Below are 23,685 nucleotides of genomic sequence, written 5' to 3' on the forward strand. Positions count from 1 at the left end.
CAAAGTACTTACGTTATAAAATACGGAGTACGTTTTTGAAAATGTCGTACGACATAAGTCAATAAAAAAAAAAAGAGACTGAGGGCTTGTTCTCATTGACTGAACTCAGTTGAACTGAACTCGAGTTGAGCTGAACTGATCTGAACTAAAATGAATATTTTACAAGAGAAGAAAATTAGGAGTTGAACTAAACTGAACTGAGCTGAAATGAATTTCAACATATTAAGGGAATATACAATTACAATAACTCTGTACGGAGTACATTTTCATTTGTAATCCGCGCTTTAAAAAAAATCGAATTTTTTATTCTTCCCTCTAAAAAATCACCTCAAAAATTTGAACCAAAACAACCCTACTAATCTTCTTGCTACCTCTTTCTCTCTCAATCTCTCTCCTCTTTATCAATCATCTCTGCCCAAAATCAATTTGATGATTGGTAAAAAGCGTCCAAGTGTTTCTTTGAGTTCTACTCCCGATAATAATCATGTAAGTCTTCTAATTTTACTCATAACTTAGTATTTTTATCATAATTGTTTCAATTTTTCAAACTTTTAGGGTTTGATTTGATGTAAATTGTTCAAAAGTATAGGAGCTAGAAACCTTGTTTGATTAGGGTTTTTATATTTGTTGGGTTGTTTAATGTCAATTTAATCATCATTTTAATTTATTATTTATGATTTGGGGCTATAATTCTGTAAATATTGTTTCAATAATCTTGCATTGAGATTATACTGCTGTTTTATTGAAAATTTAGTAGCTTTTGATATATTAGGGTTTTGTTAGGTTGATGTAACTGAGTCAAGGTTATAGGAGGTAGGAAGATTGTTATTGTATAGAATTCTTTTTGGTTAAATAGAACAGTTGATGTTTATTGGATTTTGGGTATATTGAAGGATAAATTATCGGTTTCGAAGACGGTGAAGAGCCAAAAACCATTTCCGTTTCCGGGAAAGGAAAACATTTCCCCATCCTTAACGACTTGTAAGGGGATAGCTGAATTCAGTGAGGCATTTTATCGAACACAAGGCGGGTGTTGTCCTTCATTGGATATTCAGAGTGAACCTATTTCGAATTCTGGAGAAACTGATTCAAGTACTCAATGGTTGGATTCCTGCTTCGGTAGCAGTCTTGATGAGTTGGATTCAGTGATACTCGAAAATTCCGATTACCCTTGCAAATCTCCTTGTCAACTTAGTAGTCCTGATCATGGTAGTGGTGAGCATGTTTCTGTCAAATCTCATTCTATTGAGTCCAGGTTGTTGTCCTCCTCATCGTTGTCTGGTAGAAATGGAGATGGGCATGGACAAAATATTGGTGGCTGTGATGATGAGGACGACGAGGACTTTGAATCTAACACCCAATTTGGTGTGTTAATGAGGTTGTGCTCTGAAGAAGATGATTTTAACCCTCATGATCCTGAGCCTGAATTGGTGTGTCCCTTGTGTGGGGTTGACATTTCGCAATGGGATGAAGAATCTAGGCAATGTCACGCTAATGGTTGTCTTGACAATTTTGTCACACCAAAGGTTAGTAATTTAAGCCCTTACTTTTGTTCAGATGTTAATTTGTGTTTTAAGCCTGACTTATTAAGTTATTAGTTGCTATATTTTAAATACTTTGAATCGATAATGTATAAAGCTTGGCCAGGCTTTGACAACTCATTGTTTAAGAGCCTTTTATCATGTGATTTTATGTAGATCTTCCTTTTGTATTGATTAACATTTTTGAAGATCTTCTGTTTGTATCGATTAAATTTCGCCTTAAGGATGTGCTTAACAAGCATACATAATGAGTTTAGTAATAGATACGTCTTTCCTTTTTTTAGTTGCATCACTTTTGTAATTGTGGACTCCTAGACAATTATTGGAGTAGAGAGAGATAGAGATAAAAATAAAAAGGTTCCTTGTGATAGGAAAGAGATAGATAGAATTTATTAACCAAAAAGGAAAGTGATGGATTAGAATTAAAACTTCCATTTTTTAGAAAGTGATGCATCTTATAAAAAACAGAGGAAGTACAAATTATAAGCTAGAGAAAAGTACCTAGGAGGTATATGGACTCGTTTGTCATTTACAAGTAGATGTCAAGAGATGTATAATTTCACATTTTAAACTATATTTTCCTCTGGGTTTACCTCATAACTACTCATATAAACCAATGTATTCACATTTTGCCCCTATTTGAATCCGTCTTTATGATGTGGCTCTTGTGAAATGATCTGTTGAAAATCTCTTTTTACTTTAAAGAAGATATCTCTGTACTTTGATTAGATCCCAAAACTTTGCACTTTGCTAACCGTCTTGTACTTAAGGAGATTCCTCTTCTAATACTTGGGGAAAATGTTTGGATTCATTAATCTAGGAATATATCTTAATCTGAAGGGTGAAGCTGATATACAGGCAATATAGCTTTGAGTAGTAAGACTAGTAACTAGCAATTGCCTCCATTTATTTTGCATGTGCCTATGCTTAATCAAACTACTGCTATGAGATTAAGAAAATTATAATTTTCATGCTATGCAACTTGTCTAGTTTCCTACAATATGTTCTTTTATCAAAACCCTTGATTAGATTGGAAATCTTGTTGATGATGAACTTAGTCTCAAGCAATATATTTAGTAGAACAATTGTTGATTAATTCTAATCCTAGTAGGTACAGTAGCTTGATACCACTACTGTCTCATGTATTGTTTTTTATATTTATATATTAAAGTCCTACCTACTAATATAGTTCAAATGGAGGGAGGGAGAATGGTCATATTGTGCATGTGTTGATGACTTGCATCACCACACCTTTTTTTTAACTAGCAACTCTTCCATGCATAATTTTTTCTAAGCCTTCATAGTTCTGCTTAAATGCGGTGACACTCTCATCAAACTATGTTTTAAAAATTGTAGATTTGTTACAGGAAAATTCTCCAGGTGTTGCAAAGAAACAATCTTCACAATGTTCTGACAAGCCTTCTGTTCAATCTCCCGAACAAGCCCCCGAACAAGCCACTGCTGTGGCTTCAGTCATAAAATGGCTACACAGTCTGGATCTTTCCAAATATGAAGCAGCTTTCATTCAACATGAAATCGACTGGGAATCCCTGCAATGGCTAACTGAGGAGGTATGCTTTGTTAGGTCACTTCTGATCTATAGTAAACCATAGGCGTTAAGATTTTTTTTGTGGATGGTAAGGATGTAAATAGCATTGTGCTGGGCTAGCGCAAAGCACTGTTCAACGTAACGCTATTATGGCATGGTCCAACCTGTGTGTGGGCTAAGGTTTAGGGAATTGGTACGGTATAGCATGAGGCTTGGTTGGTGGCACAAACGTGGCTTAATAATTAGAAATACTTTTAAAATATGATATCACCTTATGACAAATATATGTTATGTATCTAACTTTCCAATACAAATTATACAATAGAAATTATTACCCTGTGACTTCGTTTCAAAAAGTTAAAGTTATTGTTATAATTATTTAAACACTATAAACCATCTATACTACTAAGTCCAAGCAATTTTTTCACTTCTCAAAGGCATGTCCAGCAAATGGCCAGGTTGGGCCTAGGTTGAGGTGTTGTTTGGGACAGTACAGCACTGGCATCTGTTTGACTGTCTTAGTTTCGTCCTAATAAGGACCAGAGTCATCAGATACTAGTCAGATCTGTAGGTGTGATATGGAAACCTATAGCTTAGCTTTTTTTTTTTTTTTTTTTTTTTTTTTTTTTTTTTTAAAATTTTTGTAACTTGTGGGTTAGAATTTGATTTTGTGACCTAGGGAATTATAACTTGGTTGTGAATCGAAAGAATAGTTACTATTGTACTACCTCCGTTAACATTTACTTGCAACTTTGGAATATATTATGTCTCTCAAATAATACCCCAAAGTTGCAAGTAAATGTTAACAGAGGTAGTTTTATTTATACAGGCCTGTTTTAAAGTAACCAAATTTGATGTATATTCATTCATTGCAGGATCTTATCGCTATAGGTATAAATGCACTTGGCCCCAGAAAGTAGGTGTGATATGGAAACCTATAGCTTAGCTTTTTTTTTTTTTTTTTTTTTTTTTTTTTTTAATTTTTGTAACTTGTGGGTTAGAATTTGATTTTGTGACCTAGGGAATTATAACTTGGTTGTGAATCGAAAGAATAGTTATTATTGTACTACCTCCGTTAACATTTACTTGCAACTTTGGAATATATTATGTCTCTCAAATAATACCCCAAAGTTGCAAGTAAATGTTAACAGAGGTAGTTTTATTTATACAGGCCTGTTTTAAAGTAACCAAATTTGATTTATATTCATTCATTGCAGGATCTTATCACTATAGGTATAAATGCACTTGGCCCCAGAAAGAAGATTCTGCAGAGTCTCAAACATCTCAGGAAAGACAATGGTCCTGAAGAACAGGGAAATGGCGATTCTGAATGTTTGGTTGATGTGACTAAGAAGCCAACCATGAACAAGCTGATTACAGAATATTTTTCAAGTCCTTCTGGGGTGAAGAAAAAATTGCCAAAGTCAAGACAGCAGATGGAGACAGCTAAATCAGTCCCTCGACAGAAGAAGATTCCAGCTAAGAGTGGCCCCAAGGGAAAAAATAAGGTTGTTCCTCCATGGTGTTGTATTCCAGGAACACCATTTCGAGTGGTAATTCTTATGAGCTCTGTTTTCTGTACTAAGTTTTCAATAATTCATGATTATTTGTCCTTGTCAATGAATTTTTTTAGCCTTTTAGCCTGTTACATATTTGTTGACGATCTTACTCAATCCCTCTGAAAACACTGGATTATTCAACTATACTTTCAAAATTTCTGCAGGTATTTTTTAACAGGCTCTTATTTTCTGCAGGACGCATTTCGGAACCTTCGAAGTGAATGTTCTCATTGGTTTCTAACACATTTTCACTTAGACCGTAAGTTACCTAGCTAGCGTTCTTCAAGGATAATATGTTTTGAGCTTAATTGTTTATCACCTTACTTTGTTTTGTCTAGTGCCTGTCTGCATTTTGGTGTCTTGAGGTTCTGATCAGTTCCACTAAAGTAGAGATCCTCAATCCCATTGTTTGTCTCATCTTGTATTCAATTATTTATGATTATGGTATATCATATATATGCACGGTCACAGATGCACCAATGTCATTTAAGATCTTATATGTGATTAAAACAAGCTTTTCCATGTTCTACCTCCGTTTCTAATTATTTGCAACTTTGGAGGGTTGCACGGACTCCTAGGCAAAACTTGTTTGAGTGTTAAATGGAGAGAGAAAGAGATGCATGTGATGGGGAGAAAGATACAGAGAAATGACAACTTAAAATGGAAAGATAGCATTTGTTGCAAATAATATGAAGCATCCATTTTTGGCAAATGTTACAAATAATATGAAATGGAAGAAGGACATTATTTTTACAACGAATTATTTCATTATGTGGTATTTGATCCATTTTATCATGATCGACAACACTATAGGGCAATACTTGTTAGATTCGTGTGAAATAGGGGCAATACTTGTTAGATTCGTGTGAAATAGTCTAGTGAGATACTATTATGGGACAGAGATATTCATTGCTTGGGGCCAGCTTATATTTCAGAAAATCATAATTTGTTGTGCAGATTACCAAGGGCTGACAAAATCCTTTTCTTATGGAAAAATTTATTGCTCCATGATAACGGCAAAGCTCGTAAATGCAAAAATTGGGATTCCATGGGACAAATTGCAGGTCATGCCCCTAAACCAGAAAATAAGTGTTGCCGGAATCAATGTCACTTGTTATGATGCAAATCACTGCCCAGGCTCCATAATTATACTCTTTGAGCCCCCTAATGGTAAGGTATAGTCCAATTAAATCATGAATTGTCGCTAGCTTTTAATTCTCATAGTCTCTGTTAGTTATCAATTGAGAATCTTCTTCATATGTGTCCAGGCAGTTTTGCACACTGGTGATTTTCGGTTCAATGAGGAAATGGCAAAGAGTGCTTCTCAGTTAGGATGTCATATTGATACCCTTATTCTTGATACAACATACTGTGATCCCCAGGTATTATATCTGTTTACAAGCAATATGTTCTAAAGATAGATGGTGCATTTTTGTATTCTAGTTAGACTGTTTAACACATTCCTTTTATTTGGGCTGATGACATAAATGCTCATTGGCTGAATCCATGGTCTTTGGTTGATGACATAGAGTCTAGATAGATTACCTTATCTCTCTCCATTTCATTTTTGGTCTGCTTTCTCTTCTAGTGAACCACCTAAGTTTGCCTTTTACATCATACAATCTTACTTCTAATAGGGGTCAATCTCATCTTAACTTCTAATTGCTATATTTTCTTACTTCCTACTGATTGAAGCCTCAATAAGCCTTTATAGCTATAAATGAGTCCTGTAAATTAGATTTAGCTCAATACCCTGTTGATTTCCTCAACTATAACTTTCTTACTTTCTCGTTTGACCCATTTTGAAATTGATTATCCTAGATCTACACAGTGCCATTCTGTTAACTGTATATACAATATATATTGGTGTATTCTAGTACTTGTTTATTTATCATCTTGTTAATATTTTTCTATGTGAAGAAATTCATGATACTAATTCTTTTTTCTGTGATACTGTGATGATAGTTTACTAGGCTAGAAATATTCTTAATATATTGTTTGATTCTATATTTCTACATAAAATATTCTTTACATTGGCAGGTTAGTTTCTCCAACTAAACAAATTTGTGTTCACTTTGCAAAGTCATTTGAATTTTCTACTCTGCTCATGCTTTGGCTTTTTATCATGTTGGTGCAATTCATTCATTTCAAAGCTTTGAAATACACATACATTGTGGAAAGATAGTGTTTGCCTAACTGAACCCAGCGCCAGGAATCCCACTTATGTTAATTGATGTAAATAACATAGCTTTAACAAACAATTCTTTCCATGGCTCTCTGGCAGTACAATTTTCCAAAGCAGGAGGTGGTTGTGCAGTTCATCATTGAAGCAATTCAAGCTGAGTCTTTCAACTCCAAAACCCTGTTTCTAATTGGCAGTTATACAATTGGTATGATATCTTTCTCGGTAACTTCGTCTCTCTTGTTCCATTTCTTCCTCTCATTAATCCCTGTTTATTCGCATGAATAGGGAAGGAGAGAGTCTTTTTAGAAGCAGCTCGTGTCCTGCGCAAGAAGATCTATGTTCCTGCTGCAAAACTTCGTCTCTTGGAGTGTTTGGAGCTGCCAGCAGAAGATATGCAGTGGTTTACACTAAATGATCGTGAGAGCAACATACATGTTGTACCTATGTGGACAATTGCAAGCTTCAAACGGTTGAAACAACTTTCATGTCAATATGCAGTAAGTGACCAAATATTTGTGATTTACTTACACGTTACACCTGCTCTCTTTGAATTATATGCTGTTATCTTACCGGATAATTAATGCCCTTTCCCATTGAGTTGAACTTAAGAAAGGTTGCTTGACTCACTGTTTTTTGGGGCAATTTTTTTGGCTGTGTATTTTTTTACAGGAAAGGTTCAGTCTAATAGTTGCTTTTTCTCCCACTGGTTGGACTTTTGGTAAAGGGAAGAAAACTGCAGGACGTGCAGGGAGAAGGTGGCAGCAGGGTACTATTATAAGGTAATACTTCGTATTTCTATAATATTGTCCAGATTATCATGGCCAATCTAGCTATGGCCTTTGTGAGGATGCAGAAGCTATGAAGGGGTTGGTGTCAACCCTTGCATACCCCTCTGTCAACCTATCCCTAACAATTTAGCCACCAAGCCAGAACATGACATAACGTTATCTTACCAGATAAGAAAAAAGTAATTTTTCTATCAATAAGATGAACCATGCATCAAATGAGTCAGAGGTCTCACTAGCTCAAAGTTTTAAAATTTGAAATCTAGGAGGCTGGTAGAGTGGTAGCGGTGTAGCACTAGTATCTATGAACTGATCTGCGACACGGTTTGTGGATTTGAGGACATGTATATCACTATATTTGAAAATATATCACCATTGGTTTTCCTTGTCTATTTTTTTTTTTTTTTTTAAAAAAAAAACTTAAATATATCTTACAAGTAAGCTATATTCAAACCTGTTTTTGCTATGTTGTGACGTGTAGGTATGAAGTACCTTATAGTGAGCATTGCAGCTTTGAAGAATTAAGGGAGTTTGTGAAGCTAACTTCTCCAGTCAAAATAATACCTAGTGTCAACAATGAGAGTGAAGCCTCTAGTAATGCGATGATTGAGCTCTTACTGTCGTCATCAGACGATGATCCAGAAAATTAACAAGCAGATCTAATTGTATGTAAAGTGAACCAGTAGCATGAATGATTGTCTTACAGGCTGATTAAGTTGATATTTTGGGTATATCAGGCTTATGTGGTGGCAAGAGAACTCTGTAGTCTCTGGGATATGTTATCGGTTGGCAGAATCAATTGCTCGTCAATGTTTGCCTGTTCTGAAGGTCATGAATGGGGGCAGGTGCAAAACAGTTGCATACAAGGTGTGGCCACTTTGCAAGATTAGATTTGTTGCTCTCATCCTTTGTTGCATGTTATCAGCGGAATTTTCAGGGCGTTGTAATATAACAAAAGATTGGCCTAGTTGTTTTATAAGGGTGAAAATTGAAATAAATTTTCAATGTAATGGATGTAGAGGATATGTCATGTGATTTCCTTGGAAATGAACGTGAAAAACTAAGTGTATGTAATTTTGTATCTCTGGATTTATCCAATCAAGTAATGGAAATGATTCGACAGTTCTGGACTTCTGGTATTATAGTTATGATTTTTTTGAAATCATTTTAATCGATTGAAATTAATTTGATGTTGCAAAGGGCATTTACTTATATCAGTTTAATCGAATATGAGTGTTTGGAGAATTGTAGTAGTCATAAGAAGTTAATAACAGTTGTAAACATTTTAACTTCATACGAAGTATATTATGCTCAAATAACAAGATGAGAAACAACCAATGTAGGCGATGTTATATACGTAGTAGTTTTGCAAAATACAAATTACTTTGTAAGATATTACTTGGTTACTCAATGATTTTTACACTTGTTTAAGTGATTAACTGGTGTAAATTATGGCAGAGATCCTTGAAGAATTCTTTTTCTTTGTTTGTAAGATTAGCATAATGATCCTAAAAAGCTGGTCGGATACAATAATTTGAGAGGCCTAGTTTTTTGCATTACAAAGTCACACTAGAATTATTGTCCAAGAGATATGAGCTATGTTCAAATTTTATCAATTTTCTTGTTTTTTTAATTAATTTGTCCAAGAGAAATGAGCTAGTTATATCAATATTAACTTAAGCTAAGATTGAACCTAGCCAATAACCCTTTGGGTTGGTTATTGAGAGAGAAAATCTAGAAAAATAATAAAAAAATGAAAATGAAATTTTTGGAGAAAAAACAGCAATAACTCAGTTATACAAACAATAGATTATCATTGTTTTGTCATTGAATAAAAATATTGGCCTTGTTTGGCAATTGACTGTTGGCTGTCGGTTGGTTTGATTGTTTTTTTTTTTTTTTGTTGGTGGTTTGATTTTTTATTGGTCTGAAAATATGTTTGGTAAAATTGGTTGTTGGATGTTATTAGTAACTTAGGTGGTCAAAAGCCAAAAGCTACTCAAGTAGTTTTTTCATTTTGGCCTAAAAGCCAATTTTTCAGCTGGCTGAAAAAGCTATTTACTAAACACAAATTTTGAATGTTTGACCAAATGAAAAAGCCAAAAGTCAATGAAAAGCCATTAAGCCTATTATCTTGTTGATGATGTGGTAAATGGAGGTTATGACACATATTTTTTTTTATCAACGACCAAGTTTTATTCACAATTTTAGCAGGTTGGGTATCAACTTGAAAAATCGAAAAAATTCCTCCAATAACCTGATGGGTTATTTACGGTTGTCGAGTAATCAGTTTAGGTCAAGTGGGTCGGGGTTTTTTTAACACCCCTATAGGCCTAGAGTTAACAATAGACTATAGACCTTTTGCCCTTTTGGTGTCCTTTGTTGACCACAACCCAACCTCTAGAGTCCAGACTTGCAACCATATGGTTTACCGCCCAAAGCCTTCAAAGCAAGCAGCCTCATCTTCTCTGCTCACAACCCAATAACGCTCTCTGCTACACTACTCCATTAAAGGGTTCAAGCTCCAAGCTTCATACTCCACTGAATTGCAACAAGGTCAGACCTTTGGTTAGTTATTATCTGCTAATTTCAATTTTTAATACTATATTTTTGCCGCTAAGTTTATTATGTTATCGTCATTCTCTTAATTTTCGAATTATCCAGCAATTTCATTCAATTTTTCTGTCTTTCTTAGAATCAATTTTCATACCCTTCATAAAATTTTACGTAATTATTTTTGCCCATTATCTTGTTTGGAAGGTTAGTGTTTGTTGATTGTAAATTTGTAATTATTATTGTTTATTTTTTTGTAGAATTATGTTTTATGCCCTTGAATTGTTTCATACTCTATGTTTTACACTTAATATTAATTGATAGGGTTTCAATTGAAATGAACAAAAAAAATAGTGATTGTAGTGGGTACTTTATACTTGATATTAGTAGTGATTTTTTTTTTTGAATGTGTAATTACCTTAGTGTGTTGGGGATAATATTACAATGACGACAACACCAAAGCCTTACTCCCAAAATGATTTGGGGTTGACTTACATAAATCGTCAGAAGGAATCGTACGAATATTAGAATTTAGTTTCTATTCCCTACAATGTATATCTGATTGAGCTCATTCTCTGATGAATTTTTTGCTGCTATTCTTTTTTTTTTTGCTGCTATTAATTCAAAAGAAAAGTTGACAAGTAACTAATTTGATAGCTTTCAACAGGCAGATAGTGTTGGCATGAGTTTATGGCTTGCTATCGGTTTTCGCATCTTCATGTCTACTCAAGGCCAACTGGTTGCTTAGGAAAGAACTTTCTTATTCACAGTGTTGGCAGTAAGCTTTGCAAATCACATGTATTAAATTTCCCTCCAATTTTCAATGCTAAGGTAATTCACCTGGTTTGGTTGTGAATTCTGCTCTTTCCTTTACAATGTGGAGTTTCTGTGTGTTTTTATGCTATGTTGCACAGAATTGGATTTAGGTGTCATGTTTGACACGGTGTTGGATCCTTCAACACTCCAGATTTTATATAATTTCTGTAAAGCCACTATATATATTTGGGTTCATGTTGTATTGAAGTGTTGGAGGATCTGACACCCGACACTTGACGTACAATAGGGTGTCGAAGTAACAGATTTTATGCATTCTTTTACTCAGATTTATTCTGATATTTTTGAATAAGAGTGTATCCTAAGATTTAGTGAGCATCCAACTGATTGATTCTTGTTGATTTAACAATTACCAACTTTCTTTGTAGGGGTTTTCCAAGTTACTTTTCCATTCTGGAAGAGATATTACTAGATTACCCTTTGTGTCTTCTGGTAGCAATGTGGAAACTTCCTTGCAAAATGAGCGAGGGATTGGGCAACGCAAATATATGCAATTTGTCAATCCCAATGTTGCTGCACTAAGTGAGGCTCCTTCAAATGGTAGGGTGATGCTCATTGATGGGACCGCTGTTATATACCGAGCCTACTACAAGCTTTTAGGTATATTTTTCATGCACTTTTGTTTATGTGGGCAAAATAACTGCTTCTTTTTTAAGTATATATATGCTTTCAGTTATTTGTAAAACATTGATTTGAATTCTAGAAAGAAATAACTGTTGGCTAACTGTGCTTTAGTATTGTAATTTGGTTCATGTGCTGAACAGCATCTGTTACTACTTATATCTTATGTATGCTATAGATTAGTTGTGAATACTATTCTTAAGTTTAACTTCTTCTCAACTGTTCTTTTTTCTCTTTCTCGCTTACTGTACTCCCACTCCTTAAAAAAAAGGTCTAGGATAAATGAGTTCGGGACTTGCTAGATTTTGTATTTTATAGCTTTTTTTCCCTCCTTTTTTCCGTGTTCCTTGTCTACCTATCTGAATAAACATTTCATGCCATGGTTGATTGCATGATGGTAACAGGAAAACCATTAGGACTCTGTATTTATTGGCGATTCAGTAATATTCCTCTAATCTTTTTAGATCATAAGTCGTAACATACTTTACTATTAGTTATAGTTCTTTGTTAAGTCAGCTGCATTGCAAGCATCAAAGCATTTTTGAGGGCCATTTTGCCCATTGCTCAACTTTCTGTACTGGGGCTTATAATTCCATAACATAGTGAAGTATATGTGTTGTATGAGCAACGTCAATTAGCCATGCTTTTCGCTAAAATTATCAAAAATTTTATGAATCTCAGTCAATTTTAATCTGTGAATATGTGAATAACCCAAAAACGCATTCCTAAGAACAATTTTGATTGTTGCATTACTAAATGTTTTTATTTATTTATTTATTTATTTTAATTATAATTTACTTTTCTATCCCACATGTTTGCTGAGGTTTCCTTGATTTGGGCATGTTTTGTAACTGTAGAACAACTAGGATTGGTTGTTTTACATTGAATAATCTTTTCATGTTCTTCTAGCAAAATTGCACCATGGCTATCTTTCAAATGCTGATGGCAACGGAGACTGGGTTCTTACAATATTTGCCGCTTTATCTCTTGTAAGTTTTGTCACTCTCCCTTTTTGCTGCTCATGTATTATCGGGATAGTAGTTCATCTTTATTTATTTATTTATTTATTTATTTATATTCCTGGCACTATCTTGCTCAAGTATTTCCTGTCATTGTTCCTTCACGTCTCTCTTTATTTTAATCAACATTATATTGGCGACCTTTATCTAATTACTATGTGATTATTATATTGTTTTTGAGTGTCTCAGCATGTAGGTTGAAATGCATGCTTCTATTTAATGCTTATTTCTAATTGCTAGTATTTGTCTGTCTTGCAGATAATTGATGTGCTTACATTCAATCCTTCGCATGTGGCGGTAAGGCTTTAATTTTATTTATTTATTTATTTTTTTTTTCCAATTTCATTTAGTATTATTCTGTTTGATTTTACGTAATAATGCTTTCTTAGTAGTTGGAAGTTAGATTAAAAGTGCTTTATGTGAACAAAATTTTAATGTCAAAAGCATGCAATTCCTTGATATCTATGACCTGTCGATCTTGACAGTCACATAAACTTGGCATGATAATTATTCTACATCATTAGTGCAGTAGCCTCCACAGCTCGAATATTCATTCTTACACTCAGATTATAGTTTCAAATTCTATTCTGGATGTATCATGGGTTTATGGAGCATAGTATATGGTTTTAGAAAAAAACACTGCGAAATTTTGGGCAATGCAAGAAAGGAAGATGGCTTTAATAATAAGGAGCTAGACCTAAATTTTCTACACCTTAAAGCATTAACATTTCACATCAAAATTTACCTTATTCTGTATGTTAAGATCAAGTTAATACATTATTCTACACTTGGAAGTTGACTAGTGCAAATTATAGCCAATCATCTCAATTTATGCACTGAGATAAAAAGCTTTGCAATACTTAATGCACACACTGACTGCCTCTCTTTCTTTCTGCAGCTTCTATATTTTCTGCTTGGGGAGGGGGGGGGGGTGTTGAACTTATTATCATCTCTGAGCTCATCCACTTAATGTTTATCTTCATCATGATGTCACCTCAAATCACCGAAGTCAATGACCAAATTGAAGCTAATTCAATTACATTTGGGAATATATTTAACATAAAAGCATGTGACATGATTACTTGTTGTGTGTCAAACATGACCATGTGAATCAATTTTAGTAACTATACAGTATACACTACCAAAGGATGATGCTCTTTATGTTTTTTGCTTCTAGCTTGAGTTATGGAATTAAGGTAGATTGATTCATAATGAGATTTTGAGAACTAGGAAAATGATACTGTACATGTTTGTAGAAGAATTTTGTTGTTTCTCAGCAGAAATTAAACACTTTCTATAGCAGTTTTGTGTAGTGATGGCCATTCTTAGAAAGTGAGAAAAGCATTAAAATATACTGTGGTGGTATCTGATGGTGCCAAGTATAGAAATGTGTTAACTTTGTTGCAAGTCTTTGAGTCAACTAAGGGATGTGAATTTTGAAGTACTCGATTGGTTTGGATATATCTACTCTGACTGGAGTTGATTGGGATGATTATTCTGTGGATAGGTTATCAATTGGCAGGCTGCAGTATTTGGACTGTTACTTTTATTTATTCGGGACTTTGGTAGTGACTTTAGAGGAAAATCCTAGACGAAGTGCTGATCGTTATACTCTGTTTGAAATCAATCTTGCGAGGATGATGTGTGGGAGGGCGCTTATATCTTGTTTGGGGATATAATGCTTACTAAATCGCGTGTTCATGCTTCATGCCTCTGTTGCATGGAAACTCTATTTGGACTCAGGTCGCTTCCGAAAAGTTCAAGTTCAAAATGTGTTCAAAACGTGGCAAAATTTTTCAAATGTGGGGGAAACCTTACATGGCAAGTAGAGGAGAGGAAACGCCAGATAAACTTCTTTTCGAAGGAGGAATTGTGTTTTTTTGTCTGGGTTTACAGTATCTAAATGAAAAGGCAGTAGAGGAAGGGAAATAAAGAAAAATCCATAATGGGTGATTTGATCTGAAAGAAACAAAGCTTGGGAGGGAAAAGAATCTGCGATGAAAGAAATTGTGTTTTCTTATGCAAATTCTTTTCTTGTCTCAAGCTACATGTGGAATTCAAGGTCTCTATAGATGGTGATGGCTTTTGTTTGCAATGGCTGTTTCTAATAACAGACTCAAAAGTCAATACTAATTACAGCCAAACAAAGCCATGCCTCTGGATGCTTGACTTATGACTTATGTTTCTTGGGTGTTGGGAGAATACCTCCATCTGCATTAGGTTTGGTCTTAATTGAACAAGCATTCTTAAGTTTTTTGAGTTGGATGGGATTTGTGCAGCTATGATCATAGGGCATCTGTAAGTTTGAATTGTTGATTTCAGTAAAGATAAAGGAAGGAAATTTGCAATTATCTGCTTGCGGGGCCATCTTGTGGGTGTTGTGGTCAGAGAGGAAATAGGATTTTGACAATAGTTTTATTAATGAATTGAAATTGTGACAAAGTTATTTAAGTGAAGAAAGGATGAATCTGAATAACAAACGTATTCAGAAATAGTAAAAATATTCAAGGTTTTGAAAGGCTTGATTCTCTTGCAATTCGTATATACAAACTGAAATTAAAAGGAACTCGCAATAAATTTCTTCCTACTTTCTCTTACCTTAACCACTGTTTATTGGCTTTGATTCTCTCATCTTGTTTTTCATGCTACTTCTAATTGAATTATGATGACAATTTGTAATATGCCCTCTCGTATTCCCGAATTTTTCAAAAGTTTTCTCTTTTATATAGAGGACTATTTATTTTTGCGTAACTCTCGTATCACAGAAGATAAAGCTCCCCCTATTTTTTTTTTCTTTCTAAATAAAGTGGTTTTTGTTGAAAAGTAATTATTTAAGAAGCTCCTACAAAGTGAGTACATTTCAGAAATTTGATTCTGAAGTTGAAACTTTTATGTGGTTTGTATGTTCTGTCGCCATCCTCTAATATGTTGAACTTAATTTGTGCAGGTGGTGTTTGACCATATTGGTGAGGTTTCCAGTCTGGCATTTTCATGTCTTCAGTTGTAGGATGTTAGCATATCTGGGGCTAAGCTTGTGTCATCATATCTTGTATTTGTGTTTCTTGAATCAAAATCGAGATTTACATGAGTCTTGATGTCTTGATTGTGCACAATCTGTAGCTTCTTGACAGCCAGCTGATTGTAGCTTGCTTCTATATGTTGTTGAGGGGGTATGTGTAATTCTGATTGGTAGTGGTTTATTATGTTTTCTAATGATGCTATGGATGCAAGTTAAGAGACCGTAGTTTAGCTCCTTAATGACTGTAGATGGTTGGCTATCTAGAATATTTTGGGAAATTTGCTGTTGTTAATGGGGTGTGTACATGAATGGAAGTCATGTACGTTATACAATTGAATCATAACCTTGCTATGAAGTTGCACTAAATTGGTCAAGCTTTTTTACACGTCTCTAAGTCAGCTGTACCACTCTGTGATGTTTCTGATCTTTGACTAAAAAGGGAGGATGCTCTTGAATTTACTCTCCGTATGGAAGTTGTTATGCTCTTGTTAGATGTATTTGAGCAGAGAGCTGTCTTTTCTTTGAACTTTTGTGTTTCTGGGAGTTGGACAAAATTCATGATAATGTATGTTAACCAAAAGAAAATGAAGTAATTCCCTGAAGTGTTACCCTCAACTTCTTTATTCATTATAGTACAATACAATGGGTGGAGACTCTGGGTGTGTTGAGTTTATCTTCAGGCCATGGTGGGTAAATATTTATTGGAATTTGGCTGTGAGCTGGAAGCCAAATAGAGACACAATGGGAAGTTGATCTGATAGGTCAAGCTGGCAAAGTTGTCTAACTGATTTATCAGTTATGAATTATAAATTTTTGGTGTATATAATTGTTAACTCTGATTTGAAAATCGTTTAGTTGCCACCAACTTGCTGAGGAATAAATTAGAGAAATAAGATAAAATGTGTCTTCTGTTATTGTTTATCTTATTAATATGATCGCTTCAATGATCAACTTCTGCTGTATATAATTTAAGCATGGCTTACAGTGTGCTATTGTGCTTTAAAAATCTGTAATATGTGTGACTGCCAGACTTAGGTGACTTGAAGTTATATAATAATTGAATCAATACATTATTTTATTAACCTATATCCTTTTGAAACAGAAATATCCTAATCATATAATTGAAAGAACTATTTTCATTTTTTTGATAGAGCTTTCTAATTTCAGGATATTCATTTGCTGAAACTACTAATTCCTCAAAACAAAGCTTAACATTCAAAGGTATGCTTTCAATATATATATATATATATATATATATATATATATATATATATATATATATATATTTTAAATCTTCATGTCTCTGGTCTCCCTGATGGAGAAGCAGTGGAAGGGGTGCAACTGTGCAATTGTGCCCGAAGGGAAAAACTAATTTGTAATTATCTTAATTGAAATTCTGCAACATCTTGTAGAAGTTTGGATTGTAAATGACTTCGAATCTACCATACATTTCCTGTCATTTTTCAAATCCTTTTTTCTTTTAATTCATTTCTGAAAAGATTATTCTTTATTCCTATCATTTTTAGTTTTGAACCAGAAAGAAAGAAGTGAGTGATATTTGGCAATCGTATAGGCACCACTACATCTCACAGTCCTTTTTATCTATCCCCGTGTATATAAGACTGGTCCATTCCACAGTATATTAGTGTTTGCACAAGTGTCCCAAAATATTGTAACCATATTTGCATCTGATTTTTGAATTAGAACAGTGCAAACTGAACGATTACATCTGCAGTGATATGTTTTGATTAATGTATTTGAGTGTGTGTAGTAATATCCAATTGGCACCCTTTATGAATATGCTTGGTGGTTGCTTCATTTAAGAGGATTGGGGGAGGACTAGAGGAGGTTAGGTCGATGTTAACTCAAGCTAGGTTTGTTTCCTCTGTGCAAATGAATGTTGGGAGAGAATCCCTAATTTTGTGATGCTTGACCTGTACCATTGTTTTTTAATCAGTTTGGGTAGTTAAGGCTTTACTTTGTTCTACTTTGAGAGTATTTTGATTTTGTACTATGTGATGTAATTGAATGATCGAGAATTCCTGTAGTATTAGTTTTTAAGAAAAAGTTGAAGATTGTCAAGGAGAAATGGAGAATTGATCAAGAAGAATCTGAAGGATTGAGTATTCTTCCATTAAAAAAACTAGATACATTTGTGGATGTCATTGATCAGTGGGAAGTTCTAATTTGTTGATTGCATAATTGTTTAAAATGACCAAATGCAGATTATTATGTTGTTTGTGGTGTACCAATATGTGGGCCCATGAAGAAAACTTATCTATCTTACCTATCAAATAGTACTTTTCAGTGAAGTAATTCTGTGTTATTCTGTACAGAATGTAAAAATATGTTTAAATTTTTCTTATTAAGGGTTATCTTCCATTTTGGTAATTGTGTGGACTGATGGTTTTAGCATTCTTTTGGTGAAGGCACAAATTTTCGCCACACCATGTATCCACAGTATAAGAGCAACCGTGGTCCTACACCTGATACTGTGGTTCAAGGACTTCAGTATCTAAAAGCATCCATCAAGGCTATGTCAATTAAAGTAATTGAGGTAACCAAATTAGTGTTGCAGCTGTAAATTTTAGATGAGTACTCTCTCCATATTGCCTTATTGTTGCCCTTTTGAAACCAGGTACCAGGTGTTGAAGCTGATGATGTTATAGGAACTCTTGCTTTAAGGAGTGTTGAGTCTGGTTACAAGGTCAGTTCCTGAGAAATAGATTGGAAATCTGAATTTTATCTAGCTGAAGTACATGGCTAATGCTGTTTACTTAGTATGTTATAATTGATTGAAGTTTTATTTAAAAACTAGTCTGTCTGTCTGTCACTAATCTGTCTAGATTGATTATGGATGAAGTTTGTGTAGTAAAGAGTTATTTCAACTGAAATTCAAGTAATTGTCTCCTGTGGAGCATTGCAGGCTTTGCAGCAATATTAATGAAGCCCTCTGTGTAAGTTTACGGTTTTAACTACGATAAAAAAGTTAACAAGTCACTGAGAATGCGACATTTGGCTCCAATTATACCAGAATCACAAAAAGTGATTAAAATTATTTAAATGCAGATTTTTTCCCTCAAAAGTTTGCTGCCTTATTTGCTTCCACATATAACACTATTCATTGGGTTTCAAAAGGAACTAAATACCACCATAGGGAATAGGGATCCCAATTTTCACTTTCCCCTTTTCTAAACCAGCACATTTCTGGGCTCACCAGGTTGCATTAAAGATTTGAATAAGAACCAAAGAAAAGGAACCAGGGGGTTAGAAAAATAAGATAATACTATCATCTTACCTCATTTTAACACTAGCTGCACGCCTGCACCAACTTTCATGGCTAAGTTATTTGATTATTCTTAGCAAAGAACTTATATGCGTCTCATGTATTGCTGTGTATAATATGAAAGACTCAAAGCTGATCTAGTTAGACCTGGCAAACGGGTCGTGTCATGTCGTGTCGTGTTCGGGTCATATATAAACGGGTTGGAGACCCCCTTAACACTGACACGACCTGTTTAATAAACGGGTCAGGAAGGCTGAACACGAACACGACCCGTTTAATAAACGGGTAACACGAATTTAACACGTGTTACCCGTTTAGTTAAACGGGTCGTGTTCGTGTAAAAAAAGAAACTAAACCTGTTTAAAGAAAAATCACCTAAAATAATAATTAATGGAGTTTAATATTCAATGTTAAACCACCTTAATTTTACCCAAAATATTACAGACCTGTAAATCTAAAATTCAAAACATTACAACAACTTTCAACTGATTTCCAAGTTCCAAAAGCTCTAAATTCATCCAGTCATGCACCAACTCAAACAAATTCCATTGCTTCACTTGATTTAGAATCCACATTATAGCTTTAAAATTAAAGAAACAAAAAATAACATTTCAAACACAAATTACTGCTAGGAGAGAATTAGATAATTGAATGAGAAGAAAAGAAACAAGAGACAAAGACCATGAAATACTACTATGGCAGCCTTGATGTTGATATGAAAGAGACGAAATCAAAGAGTCAGAGAGTGATTGAGAAAGAGTAAAGTGAGAGGAGGGTTTAATAATTTGTTTATATATGTCGGCTATGGTAGTGAATGAGATTAGGTTATTTTCACTTTTGGGCCATTTTCACTTTGGGCTGGTTAATAGTGTAATAGAAGTTATTTTTTCTAAATTATTAAATGTGTAAACAGGTTGACCCAAACACAATCCGTTTATTAAACGGGTTAACTCGTGTTAATTTAGTGTTACAATTTTCAACACTAACCCAACCCATTTATCTAATCGTGTCGTGTCGTGTTGACCCGTCTAACTAAACGGGTCGAAACTCCTCAACACTAACCCACTTTTTTCGTGTCCGGTTCGTGTCGTGTCAACTTTTGCCAGCTCTAGATCTAGTGACTGCCTATACATATTGCATCATGACAGCCTCTTCATTCATTTGCAACTTTGCAATTCTCTAATTTTTGTTAGCATATATTTTTGTAAGATTGAAATTTTCTCCATTTCTGATTTAGTACTAATTACTGTTGTGATAGGTCCGAGTTGTCTCACCAGATAAAGATTTCTTCCAGCTTCTGTCACCTTCCCTGCGTCTTTTACGAATTGCTTCACGTGGAGATGAGTTAATATTACTTTTGTCTTGACTTTAAAAACACTTTTCTTTCCTCTAATATCCTCGCTATAAGAGCTGATCATGCATGTCATGTCATGTGATTCTTGATTGAAATTGTATTCCAATGGCTAATAGTTTCCTCATGTCGTAAAAATTGGTCAAGATTTGTTATTGTGAATACCTTTATTGGCTTCATCATTATGTTTTGGTCAACATTGTCCCTGCTTCAAGATTTTTCTGTGTTGAGTGACCAAAGCACATGCAAATAGTTTATTTTACCTTTGGAGGGGTTGAAAGATTTTGTGATCTGTAATGGACTCAGGCTTGCTGGACTATCACACACCATTAACACAGAATACAGAGGGAAAGATCGAATCTTTGATTGAAAATATTGAAATACAGGGATTTGTACAATCTTGAAACTTCTGTTACTTTTCTTTATATGGAGATTTTTGAACAAACCAGGGGGGTCATATGACATTTCCATTTTAAATATACTGTAAATGATATCTATTCAACTGTCTTTTCTTTGGCCCTTTCAGTTTTTTATGCTGTTATTCACATGATTTGGTGCTCTGGTTTGTGTAGAATGGTCTCATATGGCCTGGAGGATTTTGCCAAAAGATATGGAACTCTAAGTCCTTCTCAGTTTGTTGATGTTGTTGCACTTGTTGGCGACAAAAGTGATAACATACCAGGTTGGTTTGGGATGTTCTAGACTCACCAAATCTTTATGAAAGACTAGATTTCAATTTGTTTTGGTGGTTGATATAACGTGATTCTGAAATTTTGAGTCATTCCTGACACAGGGGTAACAGGAATAGGGGAAGTAAATGCTGTTCAGTTGATAACAGAATTTGGATCTTTGGAAGAATTATTGTCTAATATTGATAAAGTGCGAGAAGGCCATATAAAAGAGGTATGAGTTTGTTTGACTGAAAATCTAAGGGCAAGTTACTGATATATGTTTGACTGTGTGTTCATAGACTAGGTTAAAAACATGTTATTTGCATGAGATACTTGAACTGTCTTTGGCAACCCACATGTGAACATTGTTTTGCTGATTGCTCTTCCTGGAAAAGATACAGAAGAAAATTTTTATTTAAATTTTGGATATGAGCAAACTTCATCATGCAGCTACTGGTTTAATGGTTTCTTAAGGGAGGGAGGGGGCTTGTGGGATTATGAAAAGAAGGTATTGAGATAATTTTAGGTGGGGTAGAATAATAGACTATTGGAAACATTAACTCTAGATATAGAAAATCAAAACGGCAGCTGGCAATTTAATTGTTGTTAAGATTATCATTCACTAATACCACCTTCGTTTCATTATGTTCTTAACATTTACTATTTGCACAATAATTTAGGCAAAGGAGAGAGAGTATAAAATGGTGGGTCGCACTAAGTAAAAGGGTGGGAGGAATTTAAAAGCGAGAAAGTGGATGATCGAGGAACTATTGGGGACTTTCTAACCAAGTATAGGATTTAAGAAGATGTCAGGATATAAACCTGCAAAACTTCTGCCAATGGTGTGAAAATACACATAATTTTGCATACCTTACATCTTTGCTTCATGTGATGAGGATATTTTAGGTGGATAAACTTTCTCAGCTGCTTCTGTCAGTTGCTTATTTGATTTCTAAGTAGCTGCCCTATTTAGTTATTAGACTCTAATGCAGTCTTGTTAGTGCTATTCCCAAATTAGTTATTTGATTTTTTAGGGTGGATAACCCCCTTTTTTTTTTTGTACAGAAGAGGCTTAATTATGCTTTTGTTTCCTTGCAAGGAGAACCTTCCTAGTGCTAGTGTCCTAAAAAATTGCGAAGTTTGAAACTTGAAAAGAATAAAAGGAAATCGGATAATTTTTTTTTTTCTAAATTCAAATTTTAAAATTCCTTTTGGTTTCTGTTGTGGAAATCAGTAGCAGGAACTAGATTTGGGTTCTGGTATGTTCAACTGGTACTTGTCTAATAATTATTATCTATAAGGACATTAAATTGTGTGCTGGAGTGTGCTTTATAGCTTTTTTTCCTTAATATTGATACATTTTTCTTTGTTTTTGTTTTACTGCATGTTTAAGTATTCACTTCATTCCTGTTTTGACCGTGCAGGCACTGATATCAAGTACTGATCTAGCTCTCATGAGCAAAGAATTGGTAATTTATTCATCAAAGTTTTTTTGTATTGAATCGCTTTATGTGTGGGGATAACCTTTTTTACTTCACTGATGACAATTCTTTTCTATTTAGTTGAGAGAATTAGTGAGAGAGAATATTGTGGTGGCTTTCTTCTATTGACATATGATTGTCTTGCAGGCAATATTGCGTTCTGATCTTCCTCATTACCTTGTTCCATTTGCTACATCTGATCTGATATTTCATAAGCCAGAGGTTTGTATAAATATCATCATTGAAGTTTATGTTTTGCTCACTATAACCGTCTTTGGCAAAGTAAGCTCAGTCAAGTGAAATGGTGGTTACCACTTACCATGCCTTAAATAATCACTCGAAAGTGTTAGATTATGCAGGAGGATATTACCTTTGTAAATATGTCTAATCCAGAGTAATACTCAAATGTGTGTTTTGGAGGATGTGATTCTTGTGAATGAGCAAAGTATTGAAGTTATTGACAGACAAAGAGAGTAATTTAAGTCTAAAATGTAGCTTGGTGTTAAATTATCGGACTCTCCACTCTTTTGGTCTTTTAATAGAATTCTTTACTCTACCCATCTCCACTCTTTTGGTCTTTTAATAGAATTCTTTACTCTACCCATCATGGTTCTCGTTGAGACGGTTCCAGTTGCTACTAGCAATTGATATGTAAAGAGGCTCACCTGTGTACATGTAGGAAAACAATATAGCTGTTGAATGTCCTAATATATATTGTATAATTACAGGATGATGGCGAAAAATTCACAGCGCTGTTGAATGCAATCAGTGCTTATGCTGAAGGCTTTTCAGCAGATCCTATCATCAGAAGGGCACTCTACTTGTGGCAGAAACTGGAGAAACAGTAACAGAAAAACCAAATAGGCAAAGGCGGTTTATTTCAACCTGCTGCAAAGATCAGAAGTTGCCGATACATATCTTCCAGAGTGTTCAGGATTTACTGATTTATTTTTAGGCAAATTCTAGGTGTAAATTACCTTTGTAAATACATTATACATCTAATCCAGAGTGTACAATGTACATACATCATTATATGACCTGATACTTATTTAAAACAACAATATTAGTCTTCATGATTTGACAATTTTTCATAAAATGTGTGCACAGTTTCTAGATCTAACTTTTTTTTTTTAACTGTACGGAAAACCTACATTATAAATTAACTTCTTTCTTTGAAGCATGTTTACACTGTTATCAAGTTCTCAGACAGTTCTGAGTCACTTTTGGTGGC

The 23,685-nt window shown here is 34.3% G+C and overlaps 2 protein-coding genes across 5 annotated transcripts; both read left to right on the plus strand.

The window, feature by feature from the left end:
- The first annotated feature begins 176 nt into the window (after positions 1 to 176).
- On the plus strand, positions 177 to 8,749 carry LOC110738747 (DNA cross-link repair protein SNM1-like). The gene is made up of 11 exons (XM_021919168.1): positions 177 to 486; positions 894 to 1,526; positions 2,909 to 3,112; positions 4,308 to 4,643; positions 4,845 to 4,908; positions 5,607 to 5,824; positions 5,918 to 6,031; positions 6,934 to 7,039; positions 7,120 to 7,331; positions 7,504 to 7,613; positions 8,101 to 8,749. Exons 1-11 carry the CDS (start codon positions 430 to 432, stop codon positions 8,267 to 8,269), a joined length of 2,223 nt encoding a protein of 740 aa, XP_021774860.1. The 5' UTR covers positions 177 to 429; the 3' UTR covers positions 8,270 to 8,749.
- A 1,217-nt stretch (positions 8,750 to 9,966) lies between these two features.
- LOC110738748 (DNA polymerase I-like) lies at positions 9,967 to 23,675 on the plus strand. Of its 4 annotated transcripts, none has more exons than XM_021919172.1 (15): positions 9,967 to 10,175; positions 10,844 to 11,003; positions 11,375 to 11,606; positions 12,537 to 12,616; positions 12,905 to 12,943; positions 15,594 to 15,612; positions 16,833 to 16,886; positions 18,095 to 18,222; positions 18,304 to 18,372; positions 20,210 to 20,295; positions 20,875 to 20,984; positions 21,096 to 21,205; positions 22,398 to 22,442; positions 22,602 to 22,676; positions 23,183 to 23,675. In XM_021919172.1, exons 2-15 carry the CDS (start codon positions 10,863 to 10,865, stop codon positions 23,300 to 23,302), a joined length of 1,308 nt encoding a protein of 435 aa, XP_021774864.1. In that variant the 5' UTR covers positions 9,967 to 10,175; positions 10,844 to 10,862; the 3' UTR covers positions 23,303 to 23,675. The 4 variants fall into 4 exon arrangements, with proteins under 4 accessions (XP_021774864.1, XP_021774863.1, XP_021774862.1 ...); XM_021919171.1 differs by having other exon boundaries at positions 9,967 to 10,187; positions 10,840 to 11,003; positions 23,183 to 23,660; XM_021919170.1 differs by having other exon boundaries at positions 10,840 to 11,003; positions 23,183 to 23,659.
- Positions 23,676 to 23,685: the final 10 nt, after the last annotated feature.

The sequence above is a fragment of the Chenopodium quinoa genome, unplaced genomic scaffold (genome assembly GCF_001683475.1).
Source record: "Chenopodium quinoa cultivar QQ74 unplaced genomic scaffold, ASM168347v1, whole genome shotgun sequence".
Taxonomy (NCBI): Eukaryota; Viridiplantae; Streptophyta; class Magnoliopsida; order Caryophyllales; family Amaranthaceae; genus Chenopodium; species Chenopodium quinoa.

What these genes read in the sequence shown, in the direction of transcription:
- LOC110738748 (XM_021919172.1), top strand. Translation starts at nt 10,863, where the DNA reads ATGGCTTGCTATCGGTTTTCGCATCTTCATGTCTACTCAAGGCCAACT. An exon ending in TATTTGCCGCTTTATCTCTT is followed by an intron (nt 12,617 to 12,904) that starts GTAAGTTTTGTC and finishes TCTGTCTTGCAG; the next exon opens with ATAATTGATGTGCTTACATT. An exon ending in ATTGCTTCACGTGGAGATGA is followed by an intron (nt 20,296 to 20,874) that starts GTTAATATTACT and finishes TGGTTTGTGTAG; the next exon opens with AATGGTCTCATATGGCCTGG.
- LOC110738747 (XM_021919168.1), top strand. Translation starts at nt 430, where the DNA reads ATGATTGGTAAAAAGCGTCCAAGTGTTTCTTTGAGTTCTACTCCCGAT. An exon ending in TTGAGCCCCCTAATGGTAAG is followed by an intron (nt 5,825 to 5,917) that starts GTATAGTCCAAT and finishes ATATGTGTCCAG; the next exon opens with GCAGTTTTGCACACTGGTGA. An exon ending in AACTTTCATGTCAATATGCA is followed by an intron (nt 7,332 to 7,503) that starts GTAAGTGACCAA and finishes ATTTTTTTACAG; the next exon opens with GAAAGGTTCAGTCTAATAGT.